Consider the following 19977-nt stretch of genomic DNA (forward strand, 5'->3'; position numbering starts at 1 on the left):
AAAATTAAGTTCTCCTTGGTCTGCAGTCGTTGGCTTCCAGGCATGTCTGACTTCAAAATCCATTCCAACCTAACACAGGTCATGATTTGTTCGGAGGTCTGCCTAATCTCAGCCCAAAGCATCTGCCTAATTCGCCAGTACAGTCAAACATCAAAATGACATTCCAGTGCAAAGCATAACAATCCTGGTGGATTGGTGGTCTGTGATCCCGTGGAACACATGGATTGACTCATGTTTCTAGCCGCGGTAATATGGTCGTCAGGATGGTGCTGGAGATGTGTCCAGTGAAACCAAATTTCAGTATTTGTTTGACTGGATTTCATGTTTCCTCCTAGGTAAACATGGTGTTCTTAGTTGTAACCTCATACTATATTTTCCTTTTGGTCAAGATTCCATTTTACGTTGAATGTATTTTTGTACCACTTATCCCAACATTTTATGCCAATAGTACATTTTGATACTAAATGTATGTGCTTCCTCAGTTTTCATGTTGTTCCAAGAGAAATACCACAAGGATTTTCTTTTCTTCTGTTTCTCATAATGACTGGAGCAGTGGCTGCCCGATTGGGATATTCAAACCCTCCAGGTCTAGACAAGCTAAGATCTAGACCTGCTCGGGTGGCAGCTTCTAGCTTACGTGAAGTAGAAGAAAGTAACAGAGGCTCATTTTTAATTGGTCCTGCGGCTTTCAGCATGATTAGAGTTATCCAGGAAATCTTTCACTTGTTTCAAACCCCAGCCATTTTTCTCCCACTCAGAAAAATAATTGTGAATATTGAAAGTCTAATATCAAGAAAAATTTGCAACCACTGTTTAAGGGCTCAGTTATACAAAATTACTCTTTGCTTTATGAAGGTGTGTCGGGGGTGGGGAGATAGGCCTGTGTGCATGTGTGTGTACATATTTATTTCCTGTGACGACTACTGGAGAGTGTTACACAAAAGCTATGATGTGATCATGATTTATCTGTTAGGTTAAAGTGTCACGCTGAATCCTGTGCAGAAATATTTACTTACTTCTTAAGGCAGATTGCAAGCTTATCCAAGTATTATTTATGCTAAATGTTATTTTAGTACACAAAATGACCATTCTACATTTAAAATATTCTTTAAAAAGGAAACTATACAAGTTGCATAGTTGTCTTTTTTGTTTGGTTGGTTTTTTTTTTTTTTGCGGTACGCGGGCCTCTCACTGCTGTGGCCTCTCCCGTTGCGGAGCACAGGCTCCGGATGCGCAGGCTCAGCGGCCATGGGTCACGGGCCCAGCCGCTCCGCGGCACGTGGGATCTTCCCAGACCGGGGCACGAACCCGTGTCCCCTGCATCGGCAGGCGGACTCTCAACCACTGAACCACCAGGGAAGCCCTGCATGGTTTTTAAAAATATCTCATAGTTCAGCATGTATCAGGCTTTTTAAAAATCTTCCTACGAATAATTACAGTTATGGATAACAACTGATGGGGGGTGGGGAAATCCATGAGTTTACCATGATACCAATAAATATAGAAGGAAAAGATAGTTATCAAATCACGGTTTTGCAAACTTCATCGCAATTATTGATTCAGCAAGAATAATCAATGATGCTAAAAGCATTGAGTGGAAATATATTGGGAAGCCCGATACAGATGGAGTTTCACATTGTCTCCTGCCAGATTACCCATTAATGACGACAACAGCAGCAACAAATCCTGTGGCGAGATCTGGTGAACTCACCCTAAACAAGCGGTCAAAGTTATCCCCAGTCATGAAGCACACTGACCCTGAGTGCCTCTGTGATGCACTGAGAAGGGAAAAGTTTTTGTAGTTTGGTAGTTTTTCTGCCCCCAAATGCATAATGTAAATCTAAGCAGGAAGAAACTATCAGACAACTGCTAAGCGAGGGTTTGAATTGGCCTGGTTTCTTTCACATTGTCAACACCAGGAAAGACAAAGGCTCAGAACTGTTTGGGGTTAAAGGTTGCTAAATAGACGTGAGACCAGGACCCTGGGTTGCCTCACTGCCGCCCTAGCCCCACTGCGCCCTCCCACCACCACGAAAAACATTTTTTTCTCTAAAGCATTGCTAGGCAAGGAAGTTGATGGCTGACAGGCCACTAAAGGTCCAGCACAGATAAGGAGTTTGCACCAGAATGTAAATCGGTCACATCACTGTGCACGCTGTTTAACTCAGTTGACATGACGTTGATTAAAGAAGCGGAGCGCTGATTTGCATTCTCGAGGAAAATCCTTATCTCGTCCCAGCCTGGCGTCAAACTTTCAGTGAATTATTTCCAGCCTAGAGACACACTCTGAGTGTCTCTGAGCATTTCTGAAGGATAGTATTAGGAATGTGAAATGTATATGAGATGGTCATTTGTATCAACATTAAATTTCCTGAGCATGATAATAGTACCAGGGTTATTTAAGAGAAGGTCCTTGTTTTTAGGAGATACTTGCTAAATTATTTACAGGTGAAGGGTCACGATGTCCGTAACTAACTCCCAAATGGTTTAGTGAAAAGTTATAGGTGTGTGTGTGTGTATGTGTGTGTGTAACGATGGAGCATGAGTATAAATGTGGCAGAATGTTAGAAAAATAGTGAGTCTAGGTGAAGCGTATACTGTTCTTGTGCTACTCTTGAAAGTTTCACCTAAGTTTGAAATTGTTTAAATAAAGGTTAGGAAAAAAGAATTAGAAGTGAGTGTTCTAGAGAGAGGCACATATCAGCCATGTTGTTGGTAACTAGAGCTGAATGCTTTGCTTCCTGAACTTGGGGACCCTTTGAAGTTCTTGTTTTGAATACATTCTTTGAAGCAATCCTTAACCCAGCCATACTACCTTACATGCCCTGATTTATTACTTCATGGGGTGGTCCTAGTCTTTGGCCCTGCAGTTTTCCTCTTTCTCTGCACTCCAGCCTCTGACTCTGGTCCTAGCTACTTTTATTGGGGAAAAATAAATAAATAAAATCATCTAATTTGTGCTTTCTGCTGACAATCAGGTTTCCGAGCAGGAAATGGATGAAGTGATAGCACGCAGCACTTATCAGGAGAGCAAAGAGGCCAATTCCTCTCCTGGCTTAGGTACTGTAATTGCACGTCTTCATTCAACATTCAGCAGAGTTTCTCCTTGAGTTCCCCCCAGGGGCACTCCCCTGCCCAGTATTATTGGAGTCTTGGTAATTATCACATTTGGCAGAAGCAGCTGTGAAAGAGATTCCATGCTTTCCCTTTGCTGCTGCTGCTGCTTTTGATTTCTGCAGTTCTTTAATATGCTGTATTAAAGTTCCACTCATGCATGCTCCTTACACTGCTTTAAGATAATTTGCAAACCTGAGTTAGCAGCATTTCAGGTGTTTATGTACAATTCATTTGAAATGTTCTAGGTGGAAACGAAGTGCTACCAAAATACCAGCTGTTTTGGTAGACGCAGGGTACAATCCATCCAAAAACCTGGGATTTCTTTATATGAATTAAAAGTTTCAACTCAAGGGTAACAGAGGCTGCAAAAAATCATGATTTCCCTCTTCTTGGGTGGAAAGTTCAACCAGAGAAAGGATTGAGGTAGTAAGAATTTTATATGAATTTAAAACATGAAACTTTGCATCAAGTTTGAAAAGTAATGTTTCCTGTAGAGTGGATACCTAAAGGGGCCCTGCAGACATGTCTGAACTCAAGGTACTACTGATATTAAGATTGATGTGGGGAGGAAACTGAGGCATGAGTTACTGGTTGTCAGAGGCAAAGGAAGGCATACAGTTTTTTGGCAGCCATGAAATACCCTAATTATTTACATCCATAATTAATATATTGAAAGTAGGCATAGCCATAATGGGCTCTTTATTCAGCTGACTCATTCTCCTGACCTGCCTGAAGGCTGTCCTCTCATAATCCCGACATATCTACTAAGTCAGTTATAAAAGATTTTATTAAGCCATGATCCTCAAGCCCAAGATCTTTTTGCTCATGGAATATAATTTAAAGTCTCAATGCTGAGTCTTTTTGTCCTTCATCTAAAAACTAAAATAGATATTCAGCCCTCTCCCTCATTCTTCCATGAGTTTTTGGGGTGGTGTTCCTTTGTTCATTCATCCTTCAATCCATTTATCAAATATCACTGAACACCTCCTAGATCCTAGTGCTAAGCCCTGCAGGGCCAGATCACTGATAGGTAAATAGTCGAGGAAGGAGATGAGATGCATCCACTTGTAATTAAATTATATTGTGCATATGGAAATTGGTATATATATGGAAATTGGTATATGGGTAGTATAAAACATTTTTGAAATTCAGAAGAAGTTTCTTCCAACTAGGATCATCATGGAGTTAGCAGCGTCTGAGGGCTTGAAGAATGAGCAGAATCTTGGGAGGTGGGACAGGATGGGGATCAGGTACCTAGGTAGACTGCATGCACGTCCATACCCACGCTCGTGGCCCCTCTGTGCCAGTCAAGCGAAGGAGGTTTTGTTTAATATGCTCGGCTCCTTCTTCTCCAGTTAAGGAGGTGAGCCTGTTTGCAAGGATTTGAGCTTCAGTGACAATATGGTGAATTTCTCCCCCAACAGGTACCCCCCTGAAGAGTCCTTCTCTTGCAAAAAAGGTGAGTCAAGGGCCTCCCTGGTGGCGCAAGTGGTTGAGAGTCCGCCTGCCGATGCAGGGGATACGGGTTCGTGCCCCGGTCTGGGAGGATCCCATATGCCGCGGAGCGGCTGGGCCCGTGAGCCATGGCCGCTGGGCCTGCGCATCCGGAGCCTGTGCTCCGCAGCGGGAGAGGCCACAGCAGTGAGAGGCCCACATACCGCAAAAAGAAAAAAAAAAAAAAAAAAAAAAAAAAAAAAGGTGAGTCAAGACACGCCGCTGCCTCGCTCAGCTGGCCCGCGAACCAATTCCTGAAGCCCATAAGTCAAACTACAGATCCCAGCCCATATTTCTGTCCATGAGTCATTTTGGCCACTTTACGCAGGAAATGGCAACAATGTTCATTAGAGAACAAGTATACAAATGTGTGTTTCTTTTATTAAATATTCATCCAGGAAAAGAACAGAACAACAAAATAAAAGAACTAAGCTACACTTTGAAAAATAGCTGCTTCATAATAAAGGGGGACCCTGGTCAGTTTGCGGGAGGGTACCTGCAACTTTAAGGAGAGTGTGGAATCTTTCTCAGGTGGCCGTTCCCAAGTCCCAGCGGATCAGAGAACAGGAGTCAAACTCTCCTATTTTGTTGTTTCATCAATAGGCTAAACCGGTGGCTTGGAATTCCATTCTACTTATTGCCTCTTCCTCCAGTGTTTTTCCTGGGATGGTTGATGTTTTGCTGCTGTGGCTTTTCTGATCACAGCCAAAAAAAGATTTCTTAAAAACATTGTCGGGCAGCCATTGCCTTTTAATGCATTGTTTAATTTAGCCGTCCTAAAGTAAATGGAAGTAGGTGTTTACCATCAGAGCTGTTTTGAGTGACTGCAGATTAGAACAAAGTGTTTCCGGGAAGATAGGATGCAACTACTGTTGAAAATAATCTGCTTTTGGTGCAAATTCCTCATTCCGCACTGCCTTCTTCAACAGGACTCCCTGATCTCTGAATCTGAACTCTCCCAGTACTTTGCTCACGATGTCCCAGGCCCGCTGTCTGACTTCGTGGTGGCCGGCTCTGAGGATGAGGATCCCCCTGGAAGTGGCTGCAGCAGCTCCATGGAGCTGCCTGGCGCCTCTCGTAAGCCATGACTTTGCCGATTCCACGATGTGTTGGTTTCTATGTCACGGTGCTGGGATACGAAAAGAGAGCTGGAAATCACACCTCTGGTTGAGTAGAAGCCACCTTTCTACCCTGGCTGAATTCAGAGTTTTCTCTTGGAAAATGCAGCCCACTCTTAGTGACTGGCCCCCCCACTTCTGTGGTAAATGGGCTGGGCTGACGTTTTGTACCCGCAGTGTTGAAGGACGCTGAACCGCCCCGCTTTGGATGGTATTTACACGGTGTAGTCTTGGAATTTATGGCATCAAATCGTGGCTGGCAACCTGATGGCCTTATGTTTTAGGGCAATCCTAGCCAAACTCCTTCCCTCGCTAGGCCCTAACTTAATTCTTTTGAAGAGGGCAGTGAGTGAAAGATTCAGAACTTAGACATTATCAAATAGGGATTTTTAGAAAAAAACCTCATTGATTATTTTCTCAGTATAATCTGAAATAATGATCTGATGTGAACCATACTGACTTCTCATTTCTGCCAGTGTGGTTTCCTTTTGCTCATTTCTCATGTTTGCATAAGAAAATCCCTGGTCTCAGGCGAGGCAGATGAGAACCCGTCTAGCTCATTTGGAGCAGTTGATGTGCTTCCTCTGGTCTCTGATAGAAGTTTCAAGGCGGAAGCACGTGTAATCTTTCACTACATTTAACGAGAAGCGAAAAATTTGCAGAGCAGCCCACGCTCTCCTTCCCTTCCCAGGCTGGAGTTTGTAAATCATGTGTAATCTCAGGCTTCACTGTGCCCATTAATCAAGCCCCACCCCCAACTTTTGCAGATGAAGGAAGGACCTCAGGTGATAAGACGGCCCAGGTGTGCAGGACCCGTTGGTCCCCGGGCATCCTCCCACAGAGGAATATTCAGCAGCAGCATTTAGGTCGAACCCAGTAACGTGTTAGACATCACGGATGTTGACAAGTTAATACATTTCTGTCTCTAGGCAGCACACATGTTTAAGTGAAACAATCCAGAGGTTAAGATATTTTTTAAAAGTAAAATAACAAAAAGGGAGACCAGTAGGAAATGGAGAGAGGGAAGCCAGCTCTCTCTGTGTAGATCCTGAGAAACCGTATCATTTCACCCTGGTGTCCAGTAGCCAGAAGGTGTGTATCTGGCATTTGTGAACGTGGAAATGCTCATGTGTAATGTGGGGGGTCAGATTAAAAGACCACGCCAGATGGGAAGATGTTTCATTCAACTTTTCTTTCCCCAACCCCGCCAGCTCACAAGGAACCAGGAAAAGCCAGGGCCAACAGCCTTGTGACTCTAGGAAGTCAGCGGGCCTCTGGGCTCTTCCACAAGCAGGTGACAATTGCCAGGCAAGCCAGTCTTCCCGGGAGCCCACAGGTCCTCCGAAACCCTCTCCTCCGCCAGAGGAGGGTGGGCTGCTACGATGACGACGCCAGCGATGAGGAAGAGTTTGATGGCGAAGGGGACTGCATTTCCCTCCCGGGGACCCTCTCAGGTCCCAGCAGGCCTCTGACAGAGGACAACTCTACATGCGTCCCAGCGGCCTCTTCCAAGGTCACGGGAATCAACCGAGAGGAACATCCCCAGAAAACCCTGGTCAGCAAGGCCTCCTCGGTGCCTCTCCTTGGCAGCTCACTGGACTTACAGGAGAGTGTCCCAGGAGGCGTGGGGGACACCCTTTTACATGCAGCCAACCCGCTGGTCCCTTCAGAGGCCCCCGAGGGTAGCCCTGGCTGCCTGGGGAGGAAGGAGCTTTCAGGATCGAGGAGTTCACCCAAGTTGGAGTGCAAAGCCGGATCAGGCGCCCAGAGTCTGGCAAGCACGGACAGCCCCAGTTCCCTGCAGCAGAAGAATGACAACCTGGGGTCCAGGCACAAACCAGTGGCCAGGGTCAGCCCACACCACAAGAGGCCTGAGGCTGAGGCCAGGCCCAGGAGCTCAGAAACAGCCAACCTGACCGATGGAGCCAGTGACCCATGTGGTCCGGACGTGAAAGTCCAGGCCACTTCCATCAAAGTGGCTGTGACTGGTTATCAGCCAGGAGGAACTGTGGAGAAGGTAACTGATTTCTCTTAGTTACTTGGGATCTAGTGAGTATTATATGAATGAGTATGGAGCATGCTGTAAAGCATACGTTAATCTGTCTGAAAGAGAGGATAATGATTGGAGAATTATCTTTCAATAGAGCCGTTCATTTCAATACACAAACTGCTTGGGAGCCTGGTAATACTACATCACCAGGTTGGTGGGGGGAGGTGCCTAGGTACTGAGTCATGAGATCATTCGGCCAAAAGATACCATCGCTCTCTTACCTGTACACAGGGCCTGCGGCTGATGATGGAAAGGCAGTGCTAGGCCAGTGAAGGAAACCCCTGGGTCTGGTACTGGCTTCTCCACTGACTAATTGGTGGTCCCTTGGGCAAGTTATTGAATCTTCCTGAACCACAGTTGTCTGGACTGTAAAATAGGGATGGTGCTGTCTGCCCTGATCATCTCACAGAGTCGGGGTGACCATCAAATATAGGTTAATGGTGATTACGTCTGACTGTCAATGTTCTGATTGATCCTTATTTTTTCAGACTTTCTACAGTGGTGATGTATAGTTATAGCTACTCATACCCTTGTTGTGAGTATCACATGAAATAAGGGGCATGCGTTCACTTAGAAACATATAATGTACCACATTAAATGCACGTTAATATTATTTATGTTTCTACTTGGTTACCAGTACGTTAGAATGGCCCAGAATTATTAAATTGTACCTTTTAAAAAAAATTTTAACGTACCTCCACTTTAGCAAGGAGAGAGTAAGAGAAACAAACATTGTTTACAGACTCCTCAACATAAATAATTTCATTCTGAGCAAAGAATCTGAGATGACTTATAAGGCTATAGAGGTATGCCTTGGAGATAATGCAGGTTCAGTTCCAGACCCCTGCAATAAAGTGAATGTGGCAATAAAGTAAGTCACATGAATTTTTTGGCTTCCCAGTGCATATGAAGGTTATGTTTACAGTATACTGTAGTCTGTTCATTGTACAATAGCATTATGTCTTTAAAAATAATGTACATGGAATAACTTTAAAATACTTTATTGCTAAAAAATGCTAACCATCTGAGCCTTCGGTGAGTCATAATCTTTTTGCAGTAGTTTCATCAAAGATCACTGATCACAGATCACCATAACAAATATAATAATAATGAAGAAAATTGAAATATTGTAAGAATTACCAAAATGTGACAGAGACAAATATGACAGAAATGAGCAATGCTGTTGGAAAAATGGCACCAACATACTTGCTTTAATTTGTGAGAAACACAGTATCTCTGAAGTGCAGTTTTTATTCCTCTATTTATAAAGATGTGTGTTCAAGTGGCTTGTATAAACATACAAGAGAGCCAGAAAATATAAAGTCATAAAAGCTATTCTAGGCAGAAGGGTTTTTGTTGTTTTTTTTTTACCTTGTAGAAAAAGTAGAAACTCACATCTTTTCCTCCTCCTAAAAAATTATTACCTCTAACTAGCACATGTTTTATTTTATTATTATTATTTTTTTAACAAAGCTTTTTGGTCATAGGTTCAGTCATTTTTAAAAATATTTATTTATTTATCTATTCATTCATTCATTTGGTTGTGCTGGGTCTTAGTTGCGGCAGGCAGGCTCCTTAGTTGTGGCAGTTGGGCTCTTTAGTTGTGGCTTGTGAACTCTTAGTTGTGGCATGCATTGTGGGATCTAGCTCCCTGACCCCAGGGATCGAACCTGGTCCCCCTGCACTGGGAGCACAGAGTCTTAACCACTGCGCCATGAGGGAAGTCCCAGCACATGTGTTTAAAATGTAATGTTCAGCTAATGGGTAAACCCCTTCTTTTTAAAAGTATCACAAGTTTTGAATAACTATATGAAGCCAAATCAGGGGTTTTATTCATAATAATTTATTTCTATTAAAATAAGAGCTGTTGTACTTGTGAATTCGTATCCCCAGTAAGAACTTTGAGCATCATTTAAAACTTTTGTACAAAAGAAGTTCAATTTTTCTCGCAAAATTTTTAGTTCCCAAATTTTATTTTATTTATATACGCAAAAGAAAATAGACTACATTGCCATAAGGTATTTAGCCTCAAATATTAGAAGCTTAAAAAAAACAAAACTTTCTCTTTTGGCAAACGGATTGTCTTCCACTGTTTCTGTTGAATACTTTTTAAAATTGAGATGAAATTCACATAACATAAAATTAAACATTTTAAAGTGTCCAGCTCAGGGCTTCCCTGGTGGCACAGTGGTTAAGAATCCGCCTGCCAGTGCAGGGGACACGGGTTCAATCCCTGCTTCCGGAAGATCCCACATGCTGCAGAGCAACTAAGCCCATGCACCACAACTACTGAGCCTGCGCTCTAGAGCCCGCGAGCCACAACTACTGAGCCCACGCGCCGCATCTCCTGAAGCCCGCGTGCTCTAGAGCCTGTGCTTGGCAACAATAGAAGCCACCGCAATGAGAAGCCCGTGCACCATAACGAAGAGTAGCCCCCGCTCGCCACAACTAGAGAAAGCCTGCACGCAGCAACAAAGACCCAACACAGCCAAAAATAATAAATAAATAAATTTATTTAGTAAAAAATAAAAAAATAAAATGTCCAGTTCAGTGGCGCCTGCTGCATTCAGTGCTGTACAGTCACTACCTCTATCGAGTTCCAGGCTCTTCTTCTGGTTTTATATTACATTTATGCCTTATTAGTAAACAGAAAATTCACTGAGTTAAACACTGTATAGATTTCCCTCAGCAGATAATTGATATTTTCCTAAATGATTTTTTTTTTTTTTTTTTACAAAAGTAGCTAAAAGATGCTCCATCTGTTTCACCTCTTTCCTCTGCTGCCACCGTTGGGCCACTTTATGGCTCCTTCACTCAGAGGGTAAATTTCAAATAGGTCTGAATTAACTTTTTAGCAAGTCTATTTAAAAACTTTTTTTTACAGTAGGTATTAGATAGAAGAAAGGAAGATGAAGTAATTGACACTTGGCTAAAGTGCAATTTTGAAATGTTAATTTTATTTATTCAGCTTAGTCCTCTCCCTAACTCCCAAAATGAGGAGCTGATTTTGGTCTTGGATATCTTTTTATTAGTAGTATTATTCAAATTTAAGTGGGCATCCTGTGTGGTTTTGTTCTTTTTTTTTGGCTGTGTCGGGTGTTAGTTGCGACACGCAGGATCTTTTGTTGTGGCATGTGGGCTCTTCGTTGTGGCATGTGGGCTTCTCTCAAGTTGTGGTGCGTGGGCTCCAGAGCACGTGGGCTCTAGAGTTTGCGGCAGGCAGCCTCTCTAGTTGAAGCATGCGTGGGCTCAGTAGTAGTGGCGCACAGGCTTAGTTGCCCCGGGGCATGCGGGATCTTAGTTTCCCGACTAGGGATTGAACCCGCATCCCCTGCATTGGAAGGTGGATTGTTTACCACTGGACCGCCAGGGAAGTCCCTGGTCTTGGATATCTTGATGCAATATTATAACAATAATGCCTTACCTCTATACAGACTTTCATGGGGTTTTTTCTTCATTTTCTTATTTTTTAAATTAATTAATTTATTTTTATTGAAGTATAGTTGATTTACAACGTTGGGTTAGTTTCAGGTGTACAGTAAAGTGATTCAGTTATACATCCATATATACCTATTTTTTTTTCAGATTCTTTTCCCTTATAGGTTATTACAAAATATTGAGTATAGTTCCCTGTGCTATACAGTGGGTCCTTGTTGGTTATCTATTTTATATATAGTAGTGTGTATATGTTAATCCCAAACTCCTAATTTATCCCTCCCCTCCCCACTTTCCCCTTTGGTAACCATAAGTTTGTTTTCCATGTCTGTGGGTCTGTATAGCCTTTTGTATGCTGTGTGTTGTAGCTGTTATCTCATTTAATTATCCTTTATTTAAAACTCTGTGAGTTAGGGCAAGTCTTATCATCCCCATCTTTTTTCTAATTTTTTTATTGTGGTAAAATACACATAGTATAAAATTTACCATCTTTTTTTTTTTGCGGTACGTGGGCCTCTCACTGTTGTGGCCTCTCCCGTTGTGGAGCACAGGCTCCGGATGCACAGGCTCAGCGACCATGGCTCATGGGCCTAGCCGCCCTGCGGCATGTGAGATCTTCCTGGAACGGGGCGCGAACCCGTGTCCCCTGCATCGGCAGGCGGACTCTCAACCACTGCGCCACCAGGGAAGCCCTAAAATTTACCATCTTAACCATTAAAGTGTACAGGTCCGTGATATTAGTATATTTATAAGGTTGTGTAACCATCACCACCATCCATCTCCAGAACTCTTTTTATCTTGCAAAATGGAGATTCTGTACCCATTAAACAACAACTCCCCATTTCTCCCTCCCACCAGCCCCTGGAAATCACCGTTCTATTTTCTGTCTCTATGATTTTGACTACTCTGTGTACCTCATATAAGTGGAATCATACATTTGTGTTTTTTTTATGACTGGTCTATGTCGCTTAGCATAATGTCCTCAAAGCTTATCCACGTTATAGCATGTGTCAGAATTTCCTTCCTTTTTAAGGCTGAATAATATTCCATTGTATGTATATAGCACATTTTGCATATCCATTCATCTATCGATGGACACTTGGGTTGCTTCCACATTTTAGCTATTGTGAATAACACTGCTATGAACACATGTCTTTGAGACCCTGCTTTCAATTCTTTTGGGTATACACCCAGGAGTGGGATTACTGGATCATGTGGTAGTTCTGTTTTTATTTTTTTGAGGAATCTCCATACTGTTTTCCATAGTATGGAAATGGCTACACCATTTTACATTCCTACCAACAGTGCACGAGGTTCTAATTTCTTCACATTCTCACCAACACTTGTTATTTCTGTATTCTTGATTGTAGCCATCCTAATGGGTGTGAGGTAATATCTCATTGGGGTTTTGATTTGCATTTTCCTAGTCACCCACATCTTAAAGTTGAAAAAACTGAGGTTTAGGAAGAGCGACAAGACCATAAATTTCTATTGGATCTTAAACCCAGAATCTGGATCTTGTGGCTCCTAGTCCAGGGCTCTTTGAACTTTCCCAAACCAGTTCTCTGTGTATGATGTCTTAGGACACAGAAACCCTGAAAGCCACTGACAGTGACTTGTAGTTTTCCTTGTGCCAGGACTCTCTGGGCAAGCTGATCATTGGGGATGGACGAGCCCCCACCGACTGGGGGCCAGCTGATACCCTGCCCCACCCAGATGCTGGCCACCCCACAGAGAAGCCGCCTGAAGCTGCACCCGAGCAGGGGCAAGAGCCCGGAACAGGTAAGATTATTTTATCACTTGTTAAGCTTCAGGATGGGAAGACAGAAGTTACCTTAATAAAAGTGTTATCGATATATGCGGAGAATTTTGAGGGGCAGAGAAATCTTACACAGGTTAATGCTAGTTAAAGCTGCCTGCATTTAACAACTCTGCTAGAGCATTGTGCCTGAATTCATAGTTTTAATTCCATGTCGAGTGTGTCTGTCTTCAGCCAGTCCGCAGCCTTTACCCATTTTCTGACATGTTACCTTAGTGAATGAGGCACGAGATGAAACAGAAGCATATCCTGCCCTTCAGAAACTCAACACTCTGCTTACGTGAAATCAATTGTACTGAGAAATGGCAGGGAAAACCTCCACAGAGGACGAGTAAAAAATTAATATTTTTTCACTTCATGTATCCACAGAAAATAATAGCTGAGGAGCCCTCCGAGGTCAGCAGGGTGCCCCCAGGCCTGCGTGACTGGCGCTGGCCCTGGCCGGCTGTCCTCGGCACCAGTGACTCCAGGTTATCAGCACACCTGTAACCTGCTCTAGTTAGGAAGCTGCGCCAAGCCCTCCCTGTCCTTCCGCACCGACGACATCAGTTATAAAGCTTGCTGGGCCTTCTACGCCATGATGTGCCATAGCTGAGCCAATGTGCTTCCCGTTATTGAGTATTTGAGGGGTTTCCAAGTGAAGGAGTATTTTGAAACGTGATGTCATGGACTGCCACCATGTAATTTAATCTCCTTCAATAAAACCCTCTTAGGTTACACACTTTGCACAAAAGCCAAATGGCTAACAACATTTTAGGGTTTGTTCAGCGAGTGAATCACCTGAAAAACAGCCTTACATCCCCTCCTTTTGTCTCATTGCTACTTTTCCCAGAGGTTGGCACCAGCAGAAGCAGGAAAGTCATGCTGAAGGGAGTTCAAAAGGGTTGAGCCGAGAAGGACAGGAGGCCGTGCATGTGAATCTGGTGGTGCCCCTGGCCATCCTCGGGGACCTGGGGACCTGGTCTCCGTGGGGGTCTTGATGAGCCAGCCTTGTTGCTGCCAGGTGCTCTCCACAGAGGTCAGGGTTTAGGTAACTGGGGGGGCTATGGAGCCAGCCTCCTGGGGTGACCGCTGGCCATGAACTCTGTGACCCCAGATACATTGCTTAACAACTCTGTGCCTCAGTTCCCCACTATTCCAGTGCAGATGGTCACAGTGCTGGGAGGAAAATTAAGTGCATGAAAAACTCTTAGCACAGCGCTAAATCTTAATAATTAGTTCTTAGTTATTGACCGCCCCCTTTGGAGGGGGTAGGCATATGCAGTTAAGATGATTTGCGTGGGAGATGTGGAGTGAATGTACCATTTGGGGGAGATACACTTTTCAAAGCAAGGGCTTTCATTGTGACTGAGGTTTTCTCTCCAAGCTCAGACCCAGAGTTCCTAAGAAAATGCAAATCTAATGTTCTTTATCATGCCAGTTTCCCCATCTATTGTAAGATGCCATGTGCCACAGGTGGACAGCTTAGCTCACGCATATGCAGGCCTTCTGAGGAGGAGCCTCCAGGACAGAGTGGCTGTCCAGAACCCACCTCATGGAATGACTTTACTTCCCACTGTCTCTAGGCAGGTGTCATCTTTCCCTGCACCTTGGAGATTCCATGCTTTTTCTTGCTTCTCTGCTTTGACTCCCTTTCCTTCCTCACCGTCCTTCCCTTCGGTCTCTGATCAAACTATCCCTCCAGAACCCCACTCAGGTCCGGACCCTCCTGTCACAGCTCCCCGGGATAATCTTACCTCCTAGGTCACCCACACCCCCGAACCTGGTCAGGACACACTGGAGCTCAGGACAGGCTTCCATCTGTCTGGAGCATTCCATGTGTTTTCCCCAATTAGCCTCCTCTCCTGCACAAAGCAGTAAGGCCCTCAAGTACCTTTCTTGGACTGTTTTACTTTACTCTGTGGCTCACAACCCACGGCATGGGGCTAAACCCTGACGTGATCAGCCAGGGACTGAGAGGTCTGCAGAATCAAATAGAACAACGGCCCAACTCCTGTGGGGTTTGCCATCAGAGGGCAGATGGTGCACAGAAACCCAACAGAAGGATTTCTGGTGTCCCCCATTCTTACAAACAACCAAAAAGGGCAGAAGCAGAGGTTCCTTCTGCCGTCCAGTCTGAGTTATTTTCGAGCCTCTAAAGCTTGGTGGTATTTGTTAGATGTGAGCACTCTGTAATTGTAGAGACAAAAACAAGCCTACATTTAGGCTGTGGGATGTCTTTCTAAAAACGACCAAAAACTTGAGGCTGTTTACAGTTTTCCACGTTTTTAATTGAGAGGTTTTCTATTTTCTCACCTCCCCCCCCCGTATGTCCCCCGCCACCCACCTTCTGTTTACCTTCTCCACACAGGACCCCACGGCTCCCCGGGCCCCCTCCCTTCCCCAGGGCAGAAGGGGGCGGTGCACCCTGACCCCAGCAAGACCTCAGCGCACGCAGGGCCAGCGAGGCGACCCGAGGACCCCGGAGAGACAGCGTCACCCAGGGTGCCTGAGTCTGAGGACAGTGCATCCCCGGGGACGATGGCTACAGCTCATCCTGACCTCAGCGAGCCCGGAGCGGCCCCAGAAGCCAGCTCGCCCCGCGCCACCCGGAAGGCCGCTGCGCACAGCGGAGCGGGACCCGCGGCCGAGGGGGCATCTCCGGCCACTGCCGTGCTGTCACGAGACCTCACGACCCTGGAGAAGAGACAGGGGGTTCCGGGTCACCACAGCGAGGCTCTGCAAACCACGGGAACCCTCGTGCCTGGAAACTGCGGGGGGTCAGCTCTGCCCCAAGGAACAGACTCTGGGTCTGCAGGGGCGCTGCGGGCCGGCCCCTCCCTGCCGTCACCGAGTGACAAGGCCCCGGAGGGGTGTGGCGGTGCCTCGGGGCCCGGCTGCCCCGGGGGCAGCGGGAGCAGCCCCGTGACTGACATCGACAGGCTCCTGGAGGAGCTGGATGCTTCTGGAGCAAGGCTTCCGCCTCCCGGGAAAGGGGCCCGGCTGAGCCGGGAGCGCGCTGCCCCGGGGCCGCAGCGGGCCGAGCCGGACCCGGACTCGGGGAGCCAGGCCCCCGGCCCGAGGAGGCCCGCGGCTGCCGGTCCAGCCCCTTGCCCCCAGTGGGCCCACCAGCCTTCGGTTTTGGATTCCATCAATCCCGACAGACATTTTACTGTGAACAAAAGCTTTCTGAGCAGCTACTCTAGAAACCTCAGCAGCCTCCACGAAGACAGTACGTCGCTGTCGGGCCTGGGCGACAGCACGGAGCCGTCCCTCTCGTCCATGTACGGAGATGCCGAGGACTCGTCTTCGGACCCCGAGTCGCTCACTGAAGCCCCACGAGCTCCCGCCAGGGACAGCTGGTCCCGTCCTCGTCCTCGTGGGGCTCCTCACAAGGGAGACACGACGGAGTCTGAGGAAGAGCAGGTTGAAATCTGTGCCACGAATGGCCCCCCCGATCCACCCGCAGCCAGCGCTCCTGCCCAGGGGGCCGCCTGCCCTGCCTTCGCCAAAGCCCTGCCACCGAAGCACGGAGCCCTAAGCCAGGCGGGGGACGACGCCGGGGACGCCGCCGCCTCCGCGCCGGGAGCCTTGGGCCCAGCAGCCCCCGCCCCTCCACGGCTGCCTCTTCCCTCGGACGCGAGCTGTCGGGAGCCGGAGACGCCCGAGGCTGCACGGGCTGCCGAGGACCCCGGGGAAGCCGCCCAGCCTCCGCCCAGCCCCAGGCCTGTCCCCGGCCCCCCGGGCACCCTCAGCTCTCCTAACATGGTGAATGGTTTGGAGCATGACTGGCTGGATGACAAGACCCCGCCTGAAGAACAGGAAAGAAATGTTCACGCCACTGGAAACCGGGGCGCCCTCAGGGCGTGCGTCCCCGAGAACAGAGACCTGGCCCTGGCAAAGCTGCACATCTCCGAAGTTCAAGACCCAGACGACTTGCTGCCAAAGTCGAAACCCATCTCCAGGCGGCCCATCATGGCCTGGTTTAAAGAGATAAATAAAAGCAACCAAGGGACGCCTCCCCAGAGCAAAAGTGAAACGGAACAACCCACGATGCCGGCCAGAAGGCCCGACCCCAAGGATCAGGCGCTGAGCTCCAGCCACAAGAAGGGGGTGGCTGTACGGGATAGCCCCCCTCCTCGGCTGAGTCTTGAGAATAAAGACCTGCCCAAGAAAAGTTCCATGGAAACCCTTCTGAGTACCTGTCAGAAACCCAAAGCCGGTCCTAAGCTGAAGAGACTGAGCATCAAAAGCAAAAGCAAAGTCAGCTCCGAGGCCCCAGCCACTCACCCGGGGAAGGCCGGGGCGACAGAGCACAGGAAAGCCCTCGTGTCACCCCAGGCCTCCCACAAAATGCTTTCTAAGGTGGCATCACACCGGTTCCACACGGGTGACCATGAAGAACCGGAGAGAAGTGCCGCAGCCGACCCCCAGCCTCCCCCGTGTGTTGAGGGCAAGCTGCCCCAGGGGACCCCAGGCTCCCTGAAGCCCTCGGCATCCGACACCAGCATCAGGATGTTCATTTCGCCCTTGACCTCCCCTAAGACCCTTCCTGAGCAAGGTGCGTGCAGTAGGCTCCACCCGGCTGTGCACTCAGAACCTGACCGAGGCTGCCCGGCTGCCCCCAGATCTCCGAAGTGGGGTCCAGAGAGCAAGGCTCCCCCTGCGTCCCCTGGGCTGGTGAGTCCCATGGCACCAAGGAGTGGCGCGCCCACAGCGGCCAGCAAGCGGGAGGTCCCCCCTACCGGGCAGGGCGAGCAGCCCCTGTCCAGCCAAACGGACTCAGCAGCAGAAGCCTCCCAGGCCGGAGGGACTGGTGACAAAAGAAGCAAAATAATTGCTGGTGAGCCCCTCGAAAGGACCAACCAGCTGAAAATTATTGAGATCTCTTCTGAAAGGACGCCCAAGAATGCGTATGGTGACAAGCCAGCTGAAAGTGACAGACAGGGAGGGTTCCTGGCCCAGAGCACCTGTCAGGAGAAGAGTGAATTCAGGTTCTGTCACCAGTCAGTGGACTCATCCCCAAATCACCCATTCTCACGCACGTCTCGGGCCTCCCAGGTGGAGCAGGGAGCGCAGCAATCTGTCAGCAGGGCGAAACAGACTTCCTCCTCCTCCCCGCAGCTGCGGGCTGAAAAGGCAGATCCCTGCCAAGGAAAGTCAGACCACAGGGCAGACTCCCTGGGGATGCCCAGGAACGGCACGACAGTGGGCCCGGCGCTGGGTGAGCATCCCTACTTCACGCCAAGGCCAGCAACCAGGACCTACTCCATGCCGGCCCAGTTCTCCAGCCATTTCGGCCGGGAGGGTCATGCCCTACACAGCCCAGGGCGCGCCCCCCGGGACAGCCAGATCCCTGCCACCAGTGGGGCCCTTCTCGAGGCCAAGGCGTCCAGAGGCAGTGTTCTCAGCCTGGTTAATGGACAGGGCGTGTATAGCGTAAAGCCCCTGCTGGAGACCTCGAGGAACCTTCCAACAACAGACGAAGGGGATGTCCTATCAGTGCAGGAAACAGGCTGCCTACTCACAGACAAAATCAAAGTCACCAGGAGATATTACTACTCTGAGCAGAACTGGCCCCATGAATCTACCTCATTTTTCTCTGTGAAGCAAAGGATCAAGTCTTTTGAGAACCTGGCCAATTCTGACCGGCCCATGGCCAAGTCCGGGGCCTCCCCCTTTCTGTCGGCAAGCTCCAAGCCTCCCATTGTGAGGCGGTCTTCAGGCAGCGTGGCTTCCGGGAACCTCGGCCACTCCAGTGACCCAGCAGCAAGGTCGCTGAGACGCAGCCTGAGTTCCTGCAGTGAAAGCCAAGGTGAAGGCAGCACCCTCATCCCCCCGATGACCAAGTCCCCATCCAGCATGATTCTGACAGCCTCCCGGCAGAGCCCGGTGGAGGCTGGTAACAAGGGCACTGACTCAGACCCGAAGCGATCACTTGGTCCTTCGGGAATCCCCACCCCAACGGTGACCCCAGCCTCTCCCGCCAAGAGAAACAAGTCCTCGGTGCGTCACACCCAGGCCTCACCTTTGTCCCGCTCGAAGCTCCAGGAGCTGAGAGCCCTGAGCATGCCTGACCTCGACAAGCTCTGCAGCGAGGACTTCTCGGCTGGGCCGACTGCTGTGCTCTTCAAAACCGAGCTGGAAATCGTCCCCCGGAGGTCACTTGGCTCCCCTGCTGGAGGCCTCCACGGGTCCACTGCCATTTCATGGCCCGTGAAGGGGGTGGACAGGGCCTGTCCAGGGGGAAGCAGCCCTAAAGCCACTGAGCCTGGGGCACCCAGTTCAGCCCACGATGTGGGTGAGACCCCCCAGGATCTGCCTTCCGGAAAAAGTTGGTCAGTTAAGTAAGTATCCACCCCTGCCCTTTTATGTAATTAAACTTTTTTTTGGATGGACTGGTTTTAGATTTATAGAAAAGTTGCAAAGATAGTGCAGACTTCCCCTGTACCCGTTACCCAGCTGCTTCGGATGTCAACATCTTACGTAACCACGGTCCATTTGTCAAAAGTAAGAAGTTAATGTTGGAACAACACTATTAGCTAAACAACAGACTTTATTCAGATTTCACTGAATAAATTCCACTAACGTCCCTTTTCTATTCCAGCCTCCAATTTTGGTTTTATTATCATTATTGGGAAAATACAGTGCCTGCAGGGAAGAGTGTTTGCCAAAATATTGCTCTAAAGAGAGGCTTCTGTAGGCTAGGGCACTTATACAAACGTGGCGAGAGAGAGAGAGAGAGAGAGAGAGAGAGAGATGGTTGGTCAGGGAAAGCTGACGCTCATGGGAGAATCGGGGCCTTTGAGGGTGACTGGAGTCAAACGGGAAATTCCTAATATGTTTTAAAATATTTCGCTGGAGCCTATAGAATATTTAATATGTCTGAAATTATCTGTTAAACTCTGGCATTGGTCTCCTAGCATCTTGGAGGGATCCCAAAATCCATAGGAATTCCCACTGCT

At 47.9% G+C, this 19977-nt stretch overlaps 1 protein-coding gene across 1 annotated transcript in view; it reads left to right on the forward strand.

The window, feature by feature from the left end:
- PDZD2 (PDZ domain containing 2) overlaps positions 1 to 19977 on the forward strand; it is a 243996-nt gene that overhangs the window by 210918 nt on the left and 13101 nt on the right. Inside the window, exons 14-19 of the mRNA XM_060091616.1 lie at positions 2979 to 3060; positions 4542 to 4576; positions 5541 to 5688; positions 6941 to 7746; positions 12852 to 12996; positions 15384 to 19359. Coding sequence (XP_059947599.1) covers positions 2979 to 3060; positions 4542 to 4576; positions 5541 to 5688; positions 6941 to 7746; positions 12852 to 12996; positions 15384 to 19359 — 5192 coding nt within the window. The remainder of the gene's footprint in view (positions 1 to 2978; positions 3061 to 4541; positions 4577 to 5540; positions 5689 to 6940; positions 7747 to 12851; positions 12997 to 15383; positions 19360 to 19977) is intronic.

The sequence above is a fragment of the Mesoplodon densirostris genome, chromosome 3, assembly GCF_025265405.1.
Source record: "Mesoplodon densirostris isolate mMesDen1 chromosome 3, mMesDen1 primary haplotype, whole genome shotgun sequence".
Classification (NCBI taxonomy): Eukaryota; Metazoa; Chordata; class Mammalia; order Artiodactyla; family Ziphiidae; genus Mesoplodon; species Mesoplodon densirostris.